General features: G+C 36.5%; 1 protein-coding gene across 4 annotated transcripts in view; it reads right to left on the reverse strand.

Annotated features, from left to right (window-relative positions):
- Positions 1–7,605: 7,605 nt before the first annotated feature.
- LOC131057375 (uncharacterized) overlaps positions 7,606–24,033 on the reverse strand; it is an 83,667-nt gene continuing 67,239 nt past the window's right edge. For all 4 annotated transcript variants that reach the window (XM_057991537.2, XM_057991536.2, XM_057991540.2 and 1 more), the window contains 5 exons: positions 12,078–12,216; positions 11,393–11,497; positions 11,020–11,246; positions 8,089–8,130; positions 7,606–7,962 (listed from right to left, as the gene is read on the reverse strand). In XM_057991537.2, coding sequence (XP_057847520.1) covers positions 7,795–7,962; positions 8,089–8,130; positions 11,020–11,246; positions 11,393–11,497; positions 12,078–12,216 — 681 coding nt within the window. In that variant the 3' untranslated portion in view covers positions 7,606–7,794. The remainder of the gene's footprint in view (positions 7,963–8,088; positions 8,131–11,019; positions 11,247–11,392; positions 11,498–12,077; positions 12,217–24,033) is intronic.

Consider the following 24,033-nt stretch of genomic DNA (forward strand, 5'->3'; position numbering starts at 1 on the left):
CACATCCATGACATGTCAGAAATCACACATGATAACTAGTTTGATCATTATAAGATCGTCACTTTATAATGTCTATATACAAGTGTTTGTTATCTGAGAGATCGTCACCTCTTAGAAATGAACACAAGGGGTTGAACCCATAAAAGTCAAAACACGACAAAGAAGTTTACACATTAAACATCATATTGATATGTAAGTATAGATTTCAAAGCAAATTACCTTTCTATCATACCCAAGCCTTTTCTGAAGTGTTCAACCTTTACTCTAGAAAGTGGTTTGGTAAGAATATTTGTTGTTTGATCTCTTGTACAAATATATTCCAACTGAATCACATTCATGTCTACCATATCTCGCACATAATGGTATGGAATCTCAATATGCTTGGATCTGTCATGGAACACCGGATTTACTGAAAGTGTTATGCAGCTCTGGTTGTTACAATGGATAACAATAGGTTTCATTGGTTCACTGAATAATCCTACTGGCAACTTCCTGAGCCATACTGCTTCTCGAGCAGCCATGGAAGCTGCAATGTATTCGGCCTCAATGGAACTTTGTGCTACTGAAGACTGTTTTCTGTTGATCCAAGATATCATGGCTGAACCTAAACTAAAACAGCATCCGGAGGTGCTTTTCCTGTCAGTCACACTTCCAGCCCAATCTGAATATGTGAATCCGTGTAGATCTAGATCAACTCTCTCATATTTGAGACCAAGATTTAGAGTACCTTGTAGATATCTCATAATGTGTTTTACTGCTATCAGGTGTATCTCCTTTGGCTCACACATAAACTGACTCAAAGCATTAACTGCATAGCAGATATCTGGTCTTGTATTTACCAAATACATCAAAGACCCAATTATTTGCATGTAGTGAGTAGGATCAGTGGGTTGTGACTCTGTTGTTGCTTCCTTAAGTTTATGAAGATTTGTTTCCATTGGAGAGGTCATGGGTATGTAGTTTATCATTCCAAATCTCTTCAAAATGTCCAAGGTATACTTTCCTTGGTTTAGTATAATGCTATCAGAATTTTGTCATACTTCCAAGCCTAGGAAGTAATGAAGGAGTCCCAAGTCCTTCATGTCAAATTCTTTAGAAAGATCTTTCTTGCATTGATCTAATAGGTGATCTCCTATGATTAATAAATCATCAACATATAAAATCAATATTAGCATATCACCTTTGTTTTGCTTATAGTAGAGATGAGGATCTGCATCATTCTTAGAGAAGCCTTTGAGAGATAAGTATCAATTCTTTCATACCAGGCCCTGGGAGCCTGTTTAAGCCCATAGAGGGCTTTCTTGAGTCTACACACATGAGACTCTGCATCATGAATCTCAAACCCTTCAGGTTGCTCTAGGTATACTTCTTTTGAGATCTCACCATTAAGGAATGTTGTCTTAACATCCATCTAATGAACTCTCCATCCCTTTATTGTTGCAATGGCTAAGACGGCTCTTACTTAGGTGTATCTGGCTACAGGTGCAAATGTTTCTTCATAATCAATTCCTTCCTTTCGAGAGAACCCTCTGACTACAAATCTGGCTTTGTGTTTTTCAATACTACCATCTACAGCATGTTTGATCTTAAAAAGCCATTTGGAAGAAACAACAGATTTTCTAGTTGGCCTAGAAACAATTTCCCAAACATCATTCTTCATTATGGATTGATATTCCTCAGACATGGCATCCTTCCATATTTGATGTTTAAGTGCATCTAATACACTATTAGATTCAGCTTTTGAAAGATCATTCATAAGGGCAACATAGCTAATGAATTTGTTAGGCCTTTTGCTTTCTCTAAAGGTTCCTGAAGGAGCAGCATATTTTTGAACTTCTTCTACGGTTTTGGTGGCCCATAGTGGTCTTTTCTTGAAATTTTCTCTAGGTGGGTTTTGAGTTTCACCTTCATTTTCCTCAAGACTCTCCCTCTGAAGCTCAGGAGCAGAGTCTTCATCTATGCTAGGGGTAGGGATATAGGCTCCAAGTTCTATTAAGCTTTGGGCTCTTTTGAAGGCTAAGTCTTCTTCAAAGATTACATCCCTACTTAGTTCAATATTCCTCTGACCAGGTATATAGATTGTGTAGGCCTTGGAGGTTTCACTATATCCTACAAGCATTCCCTTTTTTCCAGAAGACTCTAATTTTAATCTTTTCTCCTTAGGTACATGAATATAGACAAGGCACCCAAATATCCTAAGGTGGCTGATATCTGGCTTTGTTTTAGTAAAGACTTCCTCAGGGGTTTTATCTTCAAGATGGGAGTGAGGACATCTGTTTTGTATATATACAGCAGTGTTGGTTGCTTTTGCCCAAATATTGGTATTTAGATTCTGATCAAGAATCATGGCTTTGGCAGCTTCTACAATTGTCCTATTTTTCCTCTCAGCTACCCCATTTTGTTGAGGATTATAAGGTATAGTAAGCTCCCTCTTAATCCCAGCATTTTTACAAAAATCTTTAAACAAGTCTGAAGTGTATTCCCCCCCACTGTCAGTTCTTAAGGTTTTAATTTTATTTCCTGAGTAGTTTTCTGTTAGTGATTTAAATTCCTTAAACCTATTAAGAATCTCTTTTGATTCTTTACATTTCAAAAAAGTAGATCCAAGTTTTTCTAAAATAGTCATCAACAAATATTACATAATACAAAAATCCCCCTAAAGAAGGTACGGACATAGGTCCACATACATCAAAATGAACTAACTCTAAAACTTTGCTTGTTTTCCTAGTACTATTTTGAAAAACACCCTTAGTATTTTTACCTAGGGCGCATCCCTTGCATGCCCCTGAATGATATTACTTTAACTTAGGTTGACCTGTAACAAGGTTTCCCATTGATGATAAAACTCCAAAATTCAGGTGACCTGGTCTTCTATGCCAAACTTCATTAGCATTTGTAGCTTCATGGATTAGGGCTAGGTTGGGCTCTGTGCATAACTCATATAAGTAGCCTTATTTTTGACCAATGGTTTTAGCTTTCTTGATAGATGAATTCCTTGGCCAAGCCAACACTCTATTGTCCATGAAGGTCACTTTGTAGCCATTATCCTCTAGTGCTGATATAAAGACTAGATTTCTCTTGATGCCTAAGACATATAGTACTCTTTTAAGTTGCAATGATATGTCTGATTTCAGTTTGATGGTGCAGGTTCCAACTCCTCTAACTAGATGTGTGAAGTCATCTCCGATAGTCACTTCCTCATCATTCTCCTCTATCATGGAGTCTAGCACTTCTCTAAACCCTGCAATGTGTCTGGATGAGATAGATGATTGAATGGGAGACTTCATTTATCTCCCATTCAATCATTTATCTTACTGAAGCTATTAAGTATCAACATACCAGACCTATCAAACTCCACATTTTTGTTCATAACTTATGATTGAAGACTTAGAATTTTGTGGGTATTTGTGCATTGGATTCATATTTCTGAGACAATCATTTCCATCACTCATTTGGCACTGAAGATTGCTGATATTATTTTATATTTCACTCAGATCAGAACAGGGGCGATTTTGATAGAGGCTTCATTTTGGCACATAGGAGGCACAAAGACAACCGATATTGCTTGTTTCTTCATCTACACTTCTAGGCGCTTCACTCAGGTTCCATTTGGCACTTATTTCAATGAGTTTTAATGTTGTTTATGTATGAAATTATGGCTGTCTTTGTACTCAGAAAATTCTGAAACTTGTAGTCGAAAGTCAAAAGTCTAGGCCATTTGATAAATATTCTTGTAATCAGTTTAAGCTTCAGTTGCATGGAGAGATAAGGCTGCACTCTATTTACATGATGTTCTTGAGTTGCATGACAAATGTTTGTCAAAATTACAGTCAACTATAGGTGTTTAATTTCTATGTTATGGTTCATGTATTTGCATTAGGAAGGTCATAAATGATTGCATATTCATCATAGAAGCTTGTCTTGATGATTAGTAGTTATTTGCAAGTCAATCTTGAAGCATAGATCTAGTAAATGCTATCATGAACAAGTCTGAAGCTTAGTTTCAGTTATAACCACATAACACACAAGATGAACTAGCTGCCAGAACGCATAACATGCAGAAGTTTCAAGTCTAAAACTACAACAGGAGGCTGTCAATCACTTGTTTGCCAACTGTTTGATATAATTTCAATCAGCTGTAAGTGCACATTGAGTGGTAAATTCATCTTATGCATTGGTTAAAGGCCCATAGTATCAATTAATGTGTTGAGATGTTAATTTCTAAGCATTGTAGTCTTTTGATAAGATATAACAGACTGATATCTTAAAGACCAGCAAGCTGGAAGGCTATTCGTGAAGTGTTTGACGATATTCCTTGTGTCTCATAAGCACATTTTTAGACATACAAGACCAAGGGATATTACACAACTCTAGATAGCTCCAAAGCCTCCTATCATTAATCTTGAGAACGATGAAGAAGTTGCCCCTACGAAACAACCAACACAAACTTCTCCTTCTATACGACCAAAATAAGATACTCCCACAACATGACAAGTTGGGTGGCACCAAAGACTTATCATTCAAAACAAGGTTAAAGATGATGTTGAAACCGTTGGGCTTGCCTTGATCCTAGGTAGTCTATTATCCAATCACCATGTTCTTACAAGTCAACCCTTTGATGCCCTGCAGAGGCAAGGAAAGCAACCCATGTCAAAGTCCACTTTGGAGCAAGAAGATACTCACTAATGTTGTAGCCTATCTCAGGCAAAGAATGAATTGCAAGACAACAAGAAACCACAACTAGAAATGCAACAACTCTTGACAAACCAAGATACCACCTTCATAGAAGCACAAAAAAGGCAACTTAGGACAACTTCCCAAGCCAAATTATGAAGAAACGCATGTTTATATTGACTGAGGGGTGAAACAGTATAAGTCTATTTTTACCTTTTCACACTTAAAACCATAAGCATATCAATGTACAATAACAATAATATAGGATGCAACAATTACACAATACAAGAATCCACACATGAGAGACACAAGATTTTATGTGGAAACCTTTACAAGAGAAAACCACAACAAAATATTGCTTGTATTAATCTTTTTACAAATTTTGTAGGCTCCAACACACAAGAGACACCAATACCCTCTTAATGATTCGTAGGCATCAACCTGCTGGAGACACTAATCTCCACCACTAAGCACCAACTCAACAAGAGACACCAATCTCCTTAAATGAGAGGCACCAACCTCCCAATCTCCTTAGTTAGGAAGCACCAACCTCTTAATTGTGTTTGTCTTCTTGAGTGTGGCTGCTATAATATGCTTCACAAAACTACCTTGAAACTGCTATAAATTTGCCTTTTTAAGTCTTTGGATCTTCTCAAAACCCTATGTAAAACTACTCACAAATTTGAACAAAAAGGCTCCTTTAGATCTGCACATGAACTTTAATTTCTGCTCATAACCTTCCTTAAAATCTGCTCTTTAAGTCTAATATTTCTGCTCTTAAATGTGAAAGATATTCGTTTATTTGCTTGCTTCCTTGAATGCTCCTCACAAACCCTTCGAATGCATTCACCAGAGGGGGCGACTAATTGGAGAGATTTGTCAGTTTGCAAAGGGGACAACCTTTGATATATATGCACCTTTTCATGCCAAAATTGAGTCGGCCTATTTAAATATATTTTAATTTTAATTCTCATTTACCCAAGGTTGGGCAACTTCCTATGCAAGGTTGGCCTTTATCAAAACAACCATATTTATTTTATTTAAAACTTTGAATCTCAAGGAGGGGCGCTCAAACTCCAAGGATTGGCTAGCATAAGGAAACATGGGTCAGCCCTCACCAGTAATTATAATTTTATTTATTAAAGGAAATTTAAACTCTCATTTGGGCACCAAAACTAGATTAGGTCAGCCAACAAATGTAAAGGACTGTCTTGATTTCCTCTTTGTCATCATTTTCCTCTATGACATCCATGACAACATTTTTCCGACAAATTAACTCAACAATTGCAACAAGAATTGGCTCACGAAAGGGCTTACAATGTTTCAAACTATGAACAAATCACCGCTATTTCTCAATCATGCATGGTGTGGGCATTCAGACGTCATTTCCACCACTTCCACATTTCCTCTCTCTCACATCTCTCTAATTAAGGTAGAAAATATGCTGCTCCAGGCGAATCTAGAGGCACTTCAATAGGAGAAAAACAAAGCAAACGCATGTATTGCTCAAGTTTGTGAGCTCATTGTTGCAATCTTTGCTGTGTGCAATTCGGCAGAATTTGACCATGTACTCCCCACAAATGCCACAAATCACAATAGTTAAACATAACTGCTGAGTGCCTTTGAAATATCTATGAATGGACATAACTTCCTGGGTGGATCTTCAAATCCTCCAATATGGCTTTACTTGTCTTAGAAACCCACCGCGGAATCTCCTTCCAAGACTCGTTTGTCAGTTGTGTGTGCTCAGTCTGTTTTGGGAGTCTTCTGCCTAGGTGAGGCGCTACACTGACCTGGTTGGGTTGCGACATGATAGCGTGTCAATGAAGAGATGCCCTACACGCATGAGGCAATTGGTGCACTAGAATTATGTTGCAACGAAGGTGCCTGAAGTTTCACGAGAAGCCTGTAAATACACTCACGCATGTGCTTATGTTATTGCAGCTATCTAGAACATTTAAAAAAGTATCATATATCTTCAGTTTTTATGTAAACCACCTCTATGGCTGCAAATCACTTGCTCTCAAAACTGATGCAGAAAAGCCTATGCTCTTGCAAGTTAATATCTAAAACAACACTCTGCTCCTGCAAATGTACCCCAACAAAATGACCTGCTCCTGTGATTCTTACTCGAGAGAATATATAGTACCAAAAATACAGAAACTAGTCAAAAGAAATCCTGCTCAGGTAAGTATACCAAAAGGAAATGTGGCAATGTTCCTTTTTATTCATGATTAAAACAGCTAAAGCAAATAAACCCACAATATACAAAACTTTTGAATAATGAAAAATGATCACCCACAGCACAGCTCAAACTTTAGTAAATAACAAAAACTGATCAGACAGATGCAGCAATCTTTTATTTCCTGACAAGACCGATCGAGAAATGTGAACATAGCTAATTGGAAGCTTTACGATAGCAGAATCCCTACAATACCGTTATCGTCTCCTCTAAATCAGCATGAATATTTCCTGTCACATGCATGCCACCCCAAAAACTATTCACTAGAAACTCTGTGGAAAACTCCCTCCCCATAAATAAAAACTGAGAATCTAAAAATAATAGCCTGAACTAAAAGAAAATTGAAGTACAACCAACACTAATGGCAGTTACAGTCAAGAATAACAAAAAATGTTCAGTGGAAGGAAATGGACAGATAGTGGGCAACCCGTCATAAAGGAGCAGTCGCATGTGCTTTTGGGATGATCATTGGAGCAGGCATGACGGTTATGCTCAGCATCTTAGCATTAAAGATTTAAAGACTAAAAAGGAATTGTTTAACCTACTTGCTAGATCAGTACATATACTTAATGCACCAGGTAATAACCCTTCCTTTACAAACCATTTCCTACAAGACAAACATTTCTATGCAATGCTAAAATAAATTGATAGCAATTTATCTTACATAGTACAGTCCACACTTTCTTATAAATATCATGGCTCTACTCATCAATTGAAAAATTGCATCATCAGTCAAAATTTGTCCTCCTCGTCCTCTCCATGTAAGACAATAAAATTGTGAAATTCTTCATATAACCATATACAATTTTAGAGCTTCGTATACACAAAACAAAACCATTTCAACTCAAATTTGCTTCCAATAACATATTACGAAATAATTACAACTCAGCTCTATCTTCACAAGAATGAACCTCAGCACCCTCACCTAAAACCATCCTACGAATGAACCTCATTAGCTTGCAAGTTAAAGAGCAATTTTCAGTTGTCGCCTTACTGGTGCACAATGATTCAAACGTGTGCCTGAGATGTGCACCTGCAACCTTTTCCTGCATTGTTAAAATGCCTCAGTGTGTCTCATCCTTGAAAACTTTAAAAGAATAAAACCCCAAAGAGAATCCAACTATGCATTCATGCACATACTCACGAGCTCAAAGGAAGGACTTAAGTCTTACCTTGAAAACTTCAAAAGGGCAAAAATTAGTTCCATTGCAACCCTGAATATCAATAACCAAACAAATAACAAAATGTTAAATCTCTTGAATCATTGGATAAATTGTCTGTCACAAACTATCAAATGAAAAAAAATTAAGCAAGAAAAGGGTTTCTTCAAAACCTCAATTCAGTTTATTGATAAATTCAATTGAGAATAAACAAAGTAGTTGCAAAATAACAAATGAATACATGATCATGCTTGGACACATATACATAGAGGCTATCAATATATTTTACGAGCCCTAGCTTGATTGTCCATGTACATTCCATACAAAGACATTATCATAGTAGCATTACACTACCAAAACACAGTGATTAACCCCAAGTAATCACCATTTGTGTTTCTTATATCTTCTTCCCAAGGGTAGAAATGTTGTTTATATGTTTTGTTTTCAAACACTCATCATTTTTGCAAGATATTGTAAATTGTGTGTGCGCGGGGGGGGGGGGGGGCTATGTACTCTCACTCTGTGTGTGTGTCTCTCTCCTTCCTATGTCTCTCTCCTTCCTATGGGGGGATCATTGATTGTAATTTCATGATGGATGTAGTCCTTCGGGGCTATCATTGAGTCCTCCATACATCATCCTTTCTTATTTGTTTCTTTTCTCTTTTAGAGAGGAGTTTTGTCCCATTGAGTTTTCTACTTTTCTCCTTTTGTGAGAGATTGCATTTGCATTGTGCATGGGTACCTAAAATGGTTTTGTAGTCAAGACCTATAATCATCATAACAATCTAGCATCTTTGCATAATAATCTATAAGTTGCACTTAAGGGGGGTGTTGGTGTGAATAAGGTTTTCGACCTAGTAAGGTCTTATACCTAGTGTTTTTGCTAGTTCCTAGTAGGAGACTTATTCACATGACTTAAGTTGACTAAGGTTCCTAGGTGTCTTTCTAGAAGGTTAGTCAGTTGTCACATGATCTATCTTCTAGTTACCTAACTCAACACTTAAGTTGTCTTGTCACATAGGATTATGACACATGTCAACATCTTGTCTAATACTACCTCTCACCTTGTCTTTCTAAGCAAGGCCTCTCATGTACATTTTCATGTCCATTGTTATATTCAATCAATCTTGCATTGTGCAATTGATGATATTGTGACTGTTAAATTGAAAAAGTAAAAGATTGGATTATACTGGTTTTCACACGAGAAATGGATTTCAATGGAGTTTTGGGTTCTGGAGTTTCAAAAAAATAACGATATTTGAGGTTCCCTGACTTGCATGTATTAGAATTTGTGTTGATGATTTGCAGAGATTTTATGTGATTTTGTAGGTGTTTTACATTGTCTGGGACCTGGTCATACACCCATTCTTGCTAGTTGACCCTCGCATTTTTTGTGATAGTTGCAAGGGCATCAAATAAATGTTTCTAGGCATTGATGAAATCATTTCCTAATGGCAGGGTGTCCACATTGCAGGCATTTTCAGTAGTCTTCCTTTAAGTATTATTCTTTTACGAGCAAATTGCCCTTCTTTGCTAGTAGGACGTTCTCCCTCTTTTTTGCTAGTAAGTTCATGGCTTGAAAACATTTGCTTCTGGGTATTGAACCCATGTCTCTCTGAATGTTAGGCAATTCCTTTGGCATCATTTTTTCATGTGTTCCTTGCTGGGAGGATTTTCCTCAATGAGCCATAGCAGTTTGACCAAGCTGTACATGTGCCAAGCCTGGGCATGTGAGCTGCTGATGCTTTCGAATCTCAATGCCTTCATGGTGATTGTCTGTCCTTCGATGGCATCAATGCTTGGCGATGACAGGTCAGATTGCCTATGACAGAGCTTGTGGTTTATTTGAGTTTTTTTTATCTATTTTTAGAGAGATTATTTCATATTTTTAGTTTCTTGAGTTTTAATTGTTTTAAACCAAAGTAATTTAATTTCATTTACACTTTTGCCACACCATCTCAATGTCATGTAAATGTAGTACTATAGTTAATAGTTATCTTTTGCATAAGATATAATCCTATCCATTTTTAAATAGGTTAAGACTGACTTTCCTACTTTTCCCACATGGCATGAGAGCCTGTGTGCTCTTGCTAACGTGGCATAAAAATCTGCAATAAAACCCTCATGCTCCAAATAAATGACGAGGTCTAAACACTCTAAAAAGCACCTATAAGATAAAAAAAACAAGAAGCAAAGGGGGCAATGGTACCATGCAAATTTCTAATATTATGTTGAATTCAACAGATGAATTCACACAGGATTCTGCAGAGACATCAAATCCATCCAAAGATTCCAAACAGAATCTTGTCAATTTGACGATAGAACAGTAAAAAAATTGCAACAAGAACATAATGCTTCTAAATAATTTACCCAACCTAAAACTGAATTATGTTGGTCAAATGGGAAGAATAATTGAATGCTAACTCAATTTTACTGTGAGTTAAACTCCATTGCTTCAATGTGATTGAGTTAACTTGTGCAATGAGTTTAGTAAACATAATAATCCGATTTCATATTGAGTTCTATTTAGCGGTGAATAAGGATGCTAACTAAGACTGACTTGTTCAACTACATGAGATGTATATTGTGAATTTTCTATATTACAAATTGTTTATATGCATAAAATGACATAATCTATCTTTAGCTACCTAGCTAAACTAAACTTAGGAGTGAAAGGTCTATATTTGTTACACCAAAAAAACTTAGAATTGAAAATGTGGTGTAACTTGCAAGATAACATTATTGTACATGTTATTATGAGTTAAAGGTGATGTATGAAAGGAAAAATTGTGAAGATCCAGAAATATAAAAAAATCAAGTAAAATTTATGGCAAGGGAAAAACTTCATGCAAAAAGCTTACAATAGTGTCAATTTCCAGTATATCCATTCCAATTTAAAAAAATAGCCTGCAAGAAAAATGTAAATGATATAGAGAATCTTACCGGAATAGAAGCTGGCTTTTCGTTATGTAAAATTTGAACAAAAAATTTGTCATTGTGTTCTCTTGTGGAGGTAACCTTTCCAAAGCTCACATCTTTAGCAGGGCATTTATATAGGACAAGCATGTTATTTGCAGCAAAAGGTGCCACTGTACTGCCCCTCCATTTCCGTTGTTGAGGAGGTTTAGGGGGTGGCTGTAAAGGTTGCTCAGTTTCTATCTTGTATATATCTGATAAAGCAAAACTTTTAGGTATCTAGTGATCAAATGTGACAGAACAAAGAGAAAAAGAAATGCAAATGCAATTATAACTTAAATAATTGATAGATGCGACCATGTAAATATTTTCTCTTTCAAGTAGTAAAGATTAAACTCACCAGAGGCTTCAAGAAATAGACCAAGAAGGCAGGTAAAAGGTATGATGGTCTCAGCATGCGCAAACCGTAATCGAGCCTTCTCTACAGAACCTTGGCTATGAGGATCTGAAATATAAGGTAGTGAGAGACAATACATTTCTATTAACACAGCAGACTAAAAGGAATTGTTTAACCTATTTGCTAGATCAATACATATACATAATGCACCAAGTGATAACCCTTTACAAAATTAATGAACGTGCATCTCTGATTAGTAATTACAAAATATATGATAAAATGAATCTTGCAAAACCCCTCTTAAAGGCTATACTCTTAAAATCTGAGTGTAGGGAGAGATAGAGATAGATCGTGAGAATATCCCTTTAAAATGGAGAGTTTTTTATCACCAAAACCTTACCCCCCTTTGCCCCCCCAACATTACAAAATTGATCGTGAAGATATCCCTTTAAAATGGAGGGTTTTAGAATCACAAAATTATCATTTTCTTAAGTCAACATCATGGGCAACAAGACAAAAATCAAATCAAATAACAAGCCCTTCTTTTGGTGAACTCTTCTTGCAACCATCAATAGGCACTATGAATGATCAGAAATAAGAAAACATTCTTATCTGACAAATTTCACCATGGAACATGTAAAAGAGACAATAATTTGTAAATATAGAATACATTACAACATAAAGATACCTGCATATGCCAGTATAACTTGCTCCATCGACTTAACAACATTTTGTAGTAAAGGTACCCCCATACGGTAATTTAACGATTCTCCATATCCTTTAAGATGATGCAGCGCAATATCATCAGCCCACTCCAGCAGTTCCACCTATATAGAATATTTGGTTTATGATCAATAATTAACTCTAAGTACATTACAATGTACATTTGAAGTACAAACGGATACAATACTTGACCGAACTTATGTTGCATAACGTAACAATTTTCATCTGAACTCAGCTTCTCTAAACCAAGCTCATGTAACCAGATTTATTTCTAGATGCATGAAAAAAACCCATTCACGAATTTAGAAAGCAACCATTGGCATAACTCATAAGTATACAGCCTGATTATGAAATCATGCATCAAGTTAAATAGTTAATCATAATCTTCATGTGCCTTAAAGGCAAAAAAGGAAGCAGTAAATTTATTAGACAACAATAGTAAGGACGGTCACTGTAGGGGAAAATGGATAAAACAAATGCAAATTAAGATTGAAGGGTGGTACAGGCAATTAATATAAGCATAAATTCCAATCCAAATGTTTCCTTTTGCTTGATACCAGGGGGATTTATAGGATCACACATTCAAAAAAAGAATAAGGCAAAACCAGGAAAGTTTAAAAGACCTTAAAATACAAAACCAGAAAGGAAATAGGCACAAATATGATTAATTTATCATACCATTGACATATATTGTATAGATGAAGCTATATGCCATGCTTACTTAGGCACAGCAAACTGAGGCAAATGTTTTAACAATTTGAGCCTGAGATACCAGGATCGCGTTTCCATGTCCCTGTGCCCAAACCAGGTCTGCCCGGGTTTGGGTTCGCACCTGGGTACACAGTGAGTGTGACCCGGGTGTGCCCTAGGGGCCTCGGGTTCTCTGTGGGTCCATGTACAAGGACCCACAGAGAACCCAAGGCCCCTAGGGTGCACCTGAGCTGCACCCAAGCGAACCCAAGTGCGAACCTGAGAGGCTGTCGACGGTCACTTTAAAAGTGATTTAAAAAACATTAAAATCAACTTTTTTTGCCTTTTTTTTAATAAAAACCCTAATATGCCCCCCTATGAAATTATTTCAACCCATAAAATATTGATGATCTTGCTATGGTCACTATGGATGATGATGATGAGATGTAATGTCCCCATTTGGAGGTTTACCTAATTTAGTCCTGAGACAACAATTCCAATTCAAAATGAGAATTTGTTAACCTATTTGCTAGATTAATACATGTTTCTGTACTAACGAACCCAAACCCCATTTCAAAATTTTGCTGTACCGGCAAACCGGTTCTTCGAACCCGAACTTGAACCTGAACCCGAACCAGAAACTTAGGTTTCATTAAATCTGAAAACATTTCATTTTAAAATTTAACTTAAAATTCTAAGACTAGTTCTGAGAATAGAACTTATCTTGATGGCCTTCTCTAATTTCATAATGGGACTTATGTAATGATGAATTCTGCTAAACTCCAACATTCTTCTTTATAATCCTTCTGTAAATGACTCCAAACTCGCTCACACTTCCTCTTAATACTTATCCTTCATCTCCAGATGTATATGATCAAATACTTCTTCTTTTCTTCCATATAATTACCGCACCTTAATTAGTTCGTGCCATTATAGAATACAAAGTCATGCCTCTTCACAAACGCAACATCGATATTAACGGTTTGTTTTGACTATTAGTTTGTACCATGCAAGTTAATTAACGAATCATTGTATTTTTGTTCTTAATTTCTGTCTAGTCAGGTATCCATTCAGAAGTATTCACTTGCCATTCTTAACCAATGCTTGTTTATTAACCTGTGCACCTTTGCTCACTCTTTGACACGTGATATTCAGATTTCTGATCATTCTTTAACATATTAAGACTTCCTAGTCAGCCTGTGCATTCATTAACAGGTTATTGTTGTATCCCCTTGATACAAATTGCTGTATTTATGGTTCATCGTCAAGGCACTCTATCAAGTCTAGCACGATCTCCATGAGTTTGAGTATAGACGCTGAAATCCAACTTCCATCCCTCTTCCATGATCTCCTTAACTGATTTATATGTACCATCTTGGGCTTGTATCCTTCATGAAAAATTATGTCTCCTCCTTCATAGAAGTTAGCTGCCTTTTATTTATTATTAACAAGCTTTTAATTAAGATCGTATCCTTTCTTAATCGCTGCTCCTCCACTTTAATATTACCAATGTCTTTTTTTTCTAACAATCAAATAAATTTCTTAATTAGGTTGCTGATAAACAAATCTTCAATGCTGTTTTATTTGGGCGATGCTTGTTGTTTATTGTAAACTATATATATCTCCTAGCACTGTCTTTAATATCTCCTAAATAATCGATTCTGAACTTAGTATAATCGCTGATGTATGTATAGTGATCATACTTGACACTTGTTAATATAGTGATTGCATACAATTTCTAGTGAGTATCAATAATCCCCTGATCTGCATACATGAGGAACTCAAAATTGGTCAATAACTTTAATTGCTTTCCAATGAGGTCGCTTCTAATAACACTTTAAAATATCGCTGCTAAATATTTTTGTAATAAGTTATCCATGTAACATGTCATCTATAAGGATAATACATGGGGACACCACATGAGATACCTACACCTGATGTACCTAGTGGGAGTGGCACTAATTTGGCTTGAAATGATTTTGATTTTGAACTTGAAGCAAATGATCATGATCTTGATCTAGATCCTTTTGATGGGTGATGAAGATAGAAGACAATTATTATTTTTTATTGTCAATTTTGTAATTGTAAAGATTTTCTTTTGAATTATGAACCTGGACATATATGATACATTGATATATTATATAGCATGTGAAATAATATGATAATATTGAAATTCTGAACTATCAATTGGCATTTGGCATTGATCGATGATACAGTAGCACACTATTAAATGTATTTTGTATTTAGTTTTATACTTTTGTATTTTTTTTTAAATGTGTGTGTGTGGACGAACCCAACCCATATATACATGTATGGCCAAACCCAACCCATGAACCAAAAGGGCAAAAAATATTTTGCCTGAACCCACAAATTGGGTTTGCATCCCTGAACCCGAGCCCGAACCCAAGCCGGTAACTTAGTTGATATTGGGCATTAATCTTCGGTGTTACAGCAGTATTGTTTACATGAACACTTATATCAGCAGCTAATCTTCTAATTTTGGCATTTGCAATGTATATGAACTGACCTTGTATTGCTTCAAAGGCTATCATTTTTCATGCATTCTATATTGTAACACTAGGTCGTAGTACTGCGGCTACCAATGAATTTTCTAGTGTTTATTGTTGACGTACTTACTGTTAAAGATGATAGCTTCGGTCAGATAAATATGATCATGAATGAGACTTACATTATTAGAATAATTTATATATGTATACCAGTATACATAATAATAATAATTGAGTTTTTTATTATTATATATATTAATATACATACATTAATATTCTTGCCATGAATAAATTATATCTGATTAAATAATCTAATGACTGATCATATATCAATCATCATCTTCCAAGTGTAAATCTGTGATCATGCATGATCAATACCCTGTCGATAGAGTGTATCGACTATCTTCTTCGATTTACCATAAATCGATAATGTGTATCGATTTACCTTAATCGATAATGTATATCGATTAACTGATTCTTCATTTTAACATACCGATTGTGAATCAGTTGTGTTAACTGAAAAGTTAACTATCAAATGTGAATCGGTATTTGTTTGTAATAATAAACGGTTTGTTAATGCATTAAGAAACTACTGATTATGAATTGGTATTTGTTTGTAATAATAAAAGGTTTGTTAATGCTACCAATTATGAATCGGTATTTGCAATATTAAATGGACAGACATATCGATGGAGAGACATGTGGAGACATGTCTATCCATTTATGTGCCTCCCCATTTAGATATATATAATTCACAAACAGATCGATGAAGGCAGTACCACAATCTATTAGTGCAAGCCTTTGGAGATCGATCTCATTCTCAACACAGCGATATTTGTGATATAATCAGCAGCACTTGAAGTATTATCAATACTTGGCAAATCAGCATACTTTGTGGACATACTATCTTCCCTTATACTTGCAGCAACCTGCAAGATTCATAGGTTAGTGAGAGCATCATTTGTGAGACAATAAAATTACAAGATACCTCTATTTTATCTAGTAAGAAATCTAATCTACATTAACATGGTATCAGAGCAAGGTCAAGGAAGATCCGATTAGATTTGAGATAGTAGATTATCTAGACCATCATTTTGCTCTTAGGAAAAATCACATTCCTTTCTACATAATGGCAAGCGGAGTCAGATTCGAAGATCGTCTTGAAGGAGCGTCCAACTTTGTATCATGGAAGTTTAGGATCATGCTTACCTTGAAGGAGAATGAACTAGATTCATTTATAAAGGGAAACATACCTAAACCAGACGATGATGTTGAGAAAATTCAATGGAACAAGAACAATGGAAAAGCCATGAAAGTGATCGTGGATGCAGTTAGAGACCATATAGTTCCAGTTATTTCAAAGTATGACACAGCATACCGCATGTTCAAATCACTTGAAGACATGTATAAAATAAACAATACCAGCAAAGCTCTCACATTGAAAAGACAACTCCATCATGTGAAGATGAATAAGGGAGAAACTGTCACATCATATTTTATGAGGATCACTGAATTGAGGACCAACTTTCCACAATTGGTCATCTAATTGACAACAAGGAGTTAACGTTGATGGCTCTAAATGGACTCCCAACATCAAAGGAATCATTTATTCAAGGAAGAAGTGCACGTTCAAAGCTCCCCAAGTTCGATCGGTTGAAGACGGATTGCATTCAAGAAGAATCCAGATTGATCACCAGGGGAATTGACCAAAATACTACCAATGAAGATATTCATGTGTTGAACTCTCACTCTCACAAGAAAGGGAAGAAGAGGAACTTCAAGAGGAAGAAGGACAAGAGCACCGATAGAAAAGGCTCTTCCAAGAAGAGGAGGGACATATCTCAAGTGCAGTGTTTCAGATGTGATAAGTGTGGACATTATACATTATGCCACGAAGTGTCCGGACAGGCCAAAACAACAAGCCTCTATTGTTGAAGTTGAAAAAGCTAGCGTGGAGAATGAACCCGAGAAGTTTGTCTTCTATTCAGCCTTATCAAGCCAAGTCTCAACCAGCCTCAACACTTGGGTAATTGATGGTGGAGTCTCGCATCATATCACTGGATTCAAAGAACACCTAGACACTGTTGGAGAATTCTGATGAGGAAGTAACCTTTGGGGACGATTCTAACTACCCAATCAAAGAGATTGGAACTTGTACCATAAATCTGAAATCAGGCATATCTCTTCAGCTCACAAGAGTATTACTTGGCAAATCAACATACTTTGTGGACATACTATCTTCCCTTATACTTGCAGCAACCTGCAAGATTCATAGGTTAGTGAGAGCATCATTTGTGAGACAATAAAATTACAAGATACCTCTATTTTATCTACTAAGAAATCTAATCTACATTAACACTTACCCCACTAAACAAGTGGTTTAATTGTATAAATGTTCCCACTGAAGAAGTGAACATGCCCTTTCACTCACAACTGGATGAGTGGAAAAAGCTTGATTCCATTTCCAGTATAGTATAAGCTTTCCCATGAATAAGTGGAAGTGCCTTCGTAATTCCCACCAAATAAGTGGATGTTTACTTCTTTCAATACTGCATATTCATTCCATTGAATAAGTGGTATTGGCCGGCTTGCTGCCTACTTCTTCCCTTTCGGTTGCTGCATTTCAGTTTATTGTAATCATGAAGACCAAATGTTCACCTTGCCCACTTCGGGATCTAGGTGATCAAAAAGTGGAAGGGAAGTTGCTTTGTATCTATCTCATTTCCGATTGCAATATTTTCAGAAAAGTTAGGGGTGTATATTGTTGGCATTTATGCTGAGTATGTTGACATGATGATATTATGTTGTCATTGATGTCAATATGTTGGAGAGTGAACCGGCAATATGCTGAAATGTGAACCGGTACAATGTGGTGAACCGGTATATGTGCAAAGAAGTGAACAGGTATATTGAAGCTAAACAGTTGGCAAAGTGAACCGGTATAGTGGTATAAACCGGTATATTGAGCAATAGGAGAAGTGGTATGTTTGTCCAAGAGAACCGGTATGATGAAATGTGAACCGGTATATGGAATGTTCTCTATGAAGACTTAACATGATATGACTGCCAGTTGGTAGTCTTAGCTTAAGGGTTTTCGGTTGAATTGTTCCAAGCCTGTGTGACTCAACCGATGACATTGTGTGATGAGTTAGCATTGTAATGAAGATCGGATCGTGTTGCCACGTCAGCTTGAGCACGTGAAGGATCTTGTATGAAGGAGATCGATCCTATCTACCTCGGGAATATGCGAAGTCTCTGTAAACAGTGGAGAACGCGGAATGGGTTACAAGCCACCATGAAAACGGTGAAGAATGAACGATGAAGAATGTCTTGAGATATGTTCAAGATCTTTGTATTCAAATGCAAAGTGTTCAATGGCCAGGATTGAATCGCCTGAATTGCTTAACCTAAATGTTTAGGGTTTAGGGTTTATGCTACCGACCTATTTGTTTCCTATAAGGTCGATGTTGTGTTTCTTTCTGAGGTTGTTGCCAAATGGTGTGTGTGTATCTAAGTGAAGAGATACGTGATTCTTGCCAGACCAGATGAGATAAGAGGATTAATTCCTGCACTGTGTGAGTGCAGAAGGAAGGAACTTAAGCGGATCTGCATTAGGCATTGAGTGCTATTATCAAATCATTGTAATACCTGTTGATCTTTAACCACTTCAACAGTTGGAAAATCCCTTAACCGAGTAGCTTTAATCAGCTTGTTGTAAATCCTTTAACAGGGTGACTCAAACTAATTGAGTTCTTGAAATCCTCTAACAAGGTTTAACCCAACCGGGTATTTAGCCATCCCTTAACCGGGTGATCCCTAACAGAATCGGTTCCTAGCAGAACCTGTTGTAACAGTCTTTAACCGAACTAGGCTCCTAACAGAGCGGACTTCTAAAGAGTTCAAAAACAGCTTGTGGGTATTCATCCCCACCGTGGTTTTTCCCAGTTGGGTTTCTACGTGAAAAATCTGTGTGTCCTGTGATGATTTAAGTGATTTGTGTCTGAAGGTAAATCATGTTTAGCTAGCTATTATTATATTTCTGATGATAGATTACCTATTCATGCATAAGGGTGAAATGGAAGTGTAGTATTAAGTTGAGTGGAAAACTAAGTGATTAACTGGTTAACGCCTGTCACAATCATTCCTAGTCTTACCGGTTGCATTCTGTTTCAGACCGGTGTTACTATCTGTCAGACATTTGCAGTGTTTGCAGTCAAACCGGTTCAGGAAAAGTTTTTGTGACTGTACTGATTCACCCCCCCCCCCCCCCCTCTCTCAGTACCGGTTTGGTACTTATTGTTCATCATTGAGTTATCATATATTACAATTCTCCATTTCATCCTTAAATAATTCAGACTTCAAAGTATCAATATGGCAAAACAATGAAGTTGGATTCTAGTTCCAATTCGATTATATTTTCTCTATCTGGTAGAAGTCCACAAGGCAATTCCATGAACAAATTTGCAAATTCATCAACTATTAGTCTATTTCCTACTCTTCTTTTCATCCTTTTTGGTCTTGTGCTATGAGATTCATATGCAATCCTTTCAGACTTATATTTGAGCATAAACTCAACTCTCCTTTGCCATGTTTCTTGGCTATCTTATGTACTGAGATCAACTTGCTTGCAGTTGGAGTAGACATCCAATGGTTATCATTTATTAGTCTTTTGCAAATTCCAAGTAAAACATGTTGTAGTTCACATGAATCTTATCTAAGTTCTTAAGCCATTGCACCCCTATCATTACAGTGGCATCTACCATTAAAACCTTAGAGATTATAGTAGAGTTAATAGCTGTCCAGCTGTAATTTAATCGCCTAGGGTTTGCTATTTAAAGTTGTGATATCTTTATCAAAGCCACAATCTTAGGTTGGGGAATGACAGGAATACAAGGAGTATATGAAGCACTTCAAAAGATTAAGTGGTGTTCTCCTAATGTTGATGACTGGTTTATCCAATATCTTACTTCTACCTATGTTAGGATTTATAGTTTTGATTTCCCATGATTTTGTAGGAAGAAACTGTTGGACATTGCTGCTGCGAGGATATGTTGTTGGCATTGATGTCAACATATTCCTGTGATTTATTGCTCCGGTGGTTGCAGATTGATTTATTGGAATCATGGTTCGGTATATGGAGTATTTCTAGTATCATTATATCTTTTTGTATTGGTTTCAGTGACTCGGAAGCTTAATTGATCATATCATATGATTTGGTTTGCAGTTTGGTTTTTTTGATCAATACTTTACAGAGTTCGGTATTTCCTCCAGTATACTTTGCAGAGTTCGGTATTTCCTCCGATATATTCCGGTGTGATCATATCTTGTGCTGCAATTTCGGGAGATTGTTTGGGATGTTCATGTGTATCTTCATTTCAGATGGATCGTGATTTGGTGCTCGGCAAGTTATCTTTCCTTGTGACAGTTGCTATTGTTTGAGTGTTCTTGAGTTTCAGATGTTGATCGATGAAGATTTGATAAGTGGTGTTGGTGTAGCTATTACAAATGATTCTAACATGCTTGTTGATGTTTCCTAGTTATATCCTATTTGTTTTGATGATCTAAATTGACCGATGTGCATTGTTTTGCTTATCCGGTGGTGTTCTTCATGATATGAGACCTATTTGGTGGTGTAGCGTGTTGTGGTTGATCTTGAAGTTGATTCCGGTGGTGTTGCATGTTTGAGCATTTGGTTTAGGTCCATGCTATGTCATGTATATCATTATATTCGTCCAGTGGTCGATCTTTGTATCGTGTGATATAATTTTGTAATTGTGAGATGAGGGTTTAGCCGACCTTGTTACCAAGGTTGAAATCGGTATATATAGATGATTTAGTCATGTAATTGAGTGTCGATGAAGTGTTTGCATTATCAGAGAATGGTAAAGGTGCGAACAAGCGAATACATCCTTCAGCATTGTGATTGAGCAGAGATTGAAGTGTTGCAGTGCAAACAAATGTGCTTAATCGGAACTTTCATCAGGCATTTGCAGATGCTATTCTTTCAGTTCATTTTATTTCCGGATTGTTGTCCGAATATTTTGTAAGTCAGTAAGACTTCCTTGTAAGGTAGTGTACCTTCCTTGAGGGTTGTAGCCTTCCGGGTTATTATATCTTGAGCAGTGAGCCTGAATGCATGTGCATTCCCCATTGTAATATTTACACATACTACTGCAGCGTATCATCTTATTGTGGGTAGGTTCCCACTGTGGTTTTTCCCTTAACCGGGTTTTCCACGTCAAAATCTTGGTGTTGTGTGTTGTGCTATCAATTTGCTTATCTCTGTTGTTGCTGCAGTTTATTAGATTTGCATTTGAGGTTAAGTTTGACAATCCGGTGAAAACTGATTCAACCCCCCCCCCCCCTCTTCTCAATTTTCCATTGTTGTTGCCAACAGAAACATAAGAAGCAAGTTTTCTCATACAAACTGGACCATATTAGTGTGTCAATGCCCTAGATGCTAAGAATTGGGGTACAAGACTTTCCAATTTTAATATTAGTTCCACCCTAAAAGCATGTGTTTTAATTCAAAGGAAATTATAGTGAAAAAACTTGGAGTGAAATTTGTGCACGTGCCTGACACTAAAGATTTATGGGCAAACCATGCAAATGATAAAGAAGCTCAAAGAAGGCAACATAACTGTATGATCTTAGAGCAATTGAGATCTTTCACCTTAGAACTATCACCACAAGATTTGATAGATACAAGAGAAGACGTCTTGTTTCCCTGCTTTGTTGAGACAAAGGTAGATTTGAACAGCCTTTGTCACTAGTCAATTCAGCAATCAAAGACAACATTTCTCAAGACTAGATGAACAAAGTTGTAATGAATAGAACTAAAGGATCTCTAAAAAGAAGTCTAGCAGAGAAAACAATGATAGTACCAATAGGGAAGAGCTCAAGACTTCCAAATCAAATTCTAATTGTTCTTGAGAAGAGAGTAGTTGTTAGTGCACAAGTACAAACCTTTGGTGAGTAAAATGTAGGTATTGGTGAAAATGTTAAGAAATTGAAAGCTTCAAGAAAGGTTGTTGAGATTCCAAGGGCTAAGAAGTTGAAATTAGTTGGGAAGAAGAGGATGAGGTCATTCACATATTCAGATGGTTGTTAATTTCACCAATAGTTGCACCTATTCGGCAAGAGGACATTCCATCAGTTCCCACATCTCCTTTTCATCCTCTACATTCTCTTTCTTTTCCACTAGATCGGTTTGGTGAAGAGGTAGCAACCTTGGATGAGCAAACCAGGAAACCTATTGAGATTGCCTCAAATTGGGTACAAACATCTTTGGTCAAAGAAGGAGAGTGGTCGTTGCATAACCCCTCAATTTGAGTTTTGCGTCAACTCTAATTTTAAATAAGAAAACAAAGAATATTAAGAATCATTCAAGGCTTACAAAAGATAATTAAGGTCCCATCATTGAAGAAATGGTCATTCCTCCAACAAACAAAAGTATTTAGGAAATGTCGACTACCGATTTTCAAAATTCACAGACTAATTTAGGATATGTGAGCAAGCTAGGCAATGTAAAATTGCTACAATTTGCAATAGGAAGTGCCATGGAGATATTGAAAAAACATGGAGAAGCCGAGGTAGCTTTGAAAGCTGAAAATAATGAATTAAGAGCTTGCATTGCACATTTGGTCAATCAATTGGCTGAAGAAAGTGCAACACTGCATCAGAGGATTGAAGGTGGACAAAAAAGACAACTAGATGAGCTAGTCTCACATGGAAAGGAAATTCAACAATGGATCACGAGGTTTTGTGATAATGGCTTTAGACTTTTTTGACGAGTTGTTTGTCTTGCTTAAGAAGGTTAGGGAAGTCTTGCACCAATTAGAGGATTTGGAGTGTTTGTTGATCACTAGTATTTCTTCTTGTGGTGGCATCACGACACATTTAGACCATCTTGAGTTTTGGGGTGTGGATGAGTTGGTGAGATTGAGGTTTAGTTTTGGTCAGAAGGATTACCATGTTTTGGAATGGATAATGAGCTTTTAGATAATTTTTGAGATTTAAACTCCTGCCTTGGAGTTTGTCAGGGAAAATATTGGAAAGTTACAAATTGTTGAGTATGAAATTCTCACTTTCAGCGTATATGTTTCTTGTGCATTCATGGTTGACAATTTGCAAGAACTCAAAGATATTTGAACAGTTGGTACAAATGTGCCTTAGAGGTCCTTCATTCACTACTGACAATATGGAGGAATTGATAAAGGTTGCAATGAGAGTGGTAGCACTTGAGATTAATATGCCAAAGTTTTACTTATTCATTGGCAATAATAGGAGCTTCCTTCATCAACAATAACATAAGCAGAAGCTGATTCTAAGTCTCATATTGCCATTGCTAGACAGTTTATTTAGAAAGTTAATTGGCTAGTGAAAGTATGGAACTCCAACACCAGACTCGCCAAATTCTTCAAATGCTTCCAGCTCAGATTCAGACATTGAGGATAAGATTTCAAGTTAGCCATTTTTTATCATTTCTATTTTAGGCGGATGAGGAGAGCCTATATTTAGGTTGTTTTACTCTTTACTTGTTTTGGAATAGATTAGCTTTAAAGTTACTTTATTTCCCACTTTTTCTATGGCTTTAGGGAATTTCTTTAAAACTTTAATTTTTTGGAGATAAGTAATTACTATTTTCAAATCCATAAAACCATATTCATTGCAACCTACAAATCGGTGCCCTAGGCACAAAGTATTCTTAATGGTAGTTAAAAT

The sequence above is a fragment of the Cryptomeria japonica genome, chromosome 7 (assembly GCF_030272615.1).
Source record: "Cryptomeria japonica chromosome 7, Sugi_1.0, whole genome shotgun sequence".
NCBI lineage: Eukaryota > Viridiplantae > Streptophyta > Pinopsida > Cupressales > Cupressaceae > Cryptomeria > Cryptomeria japonica.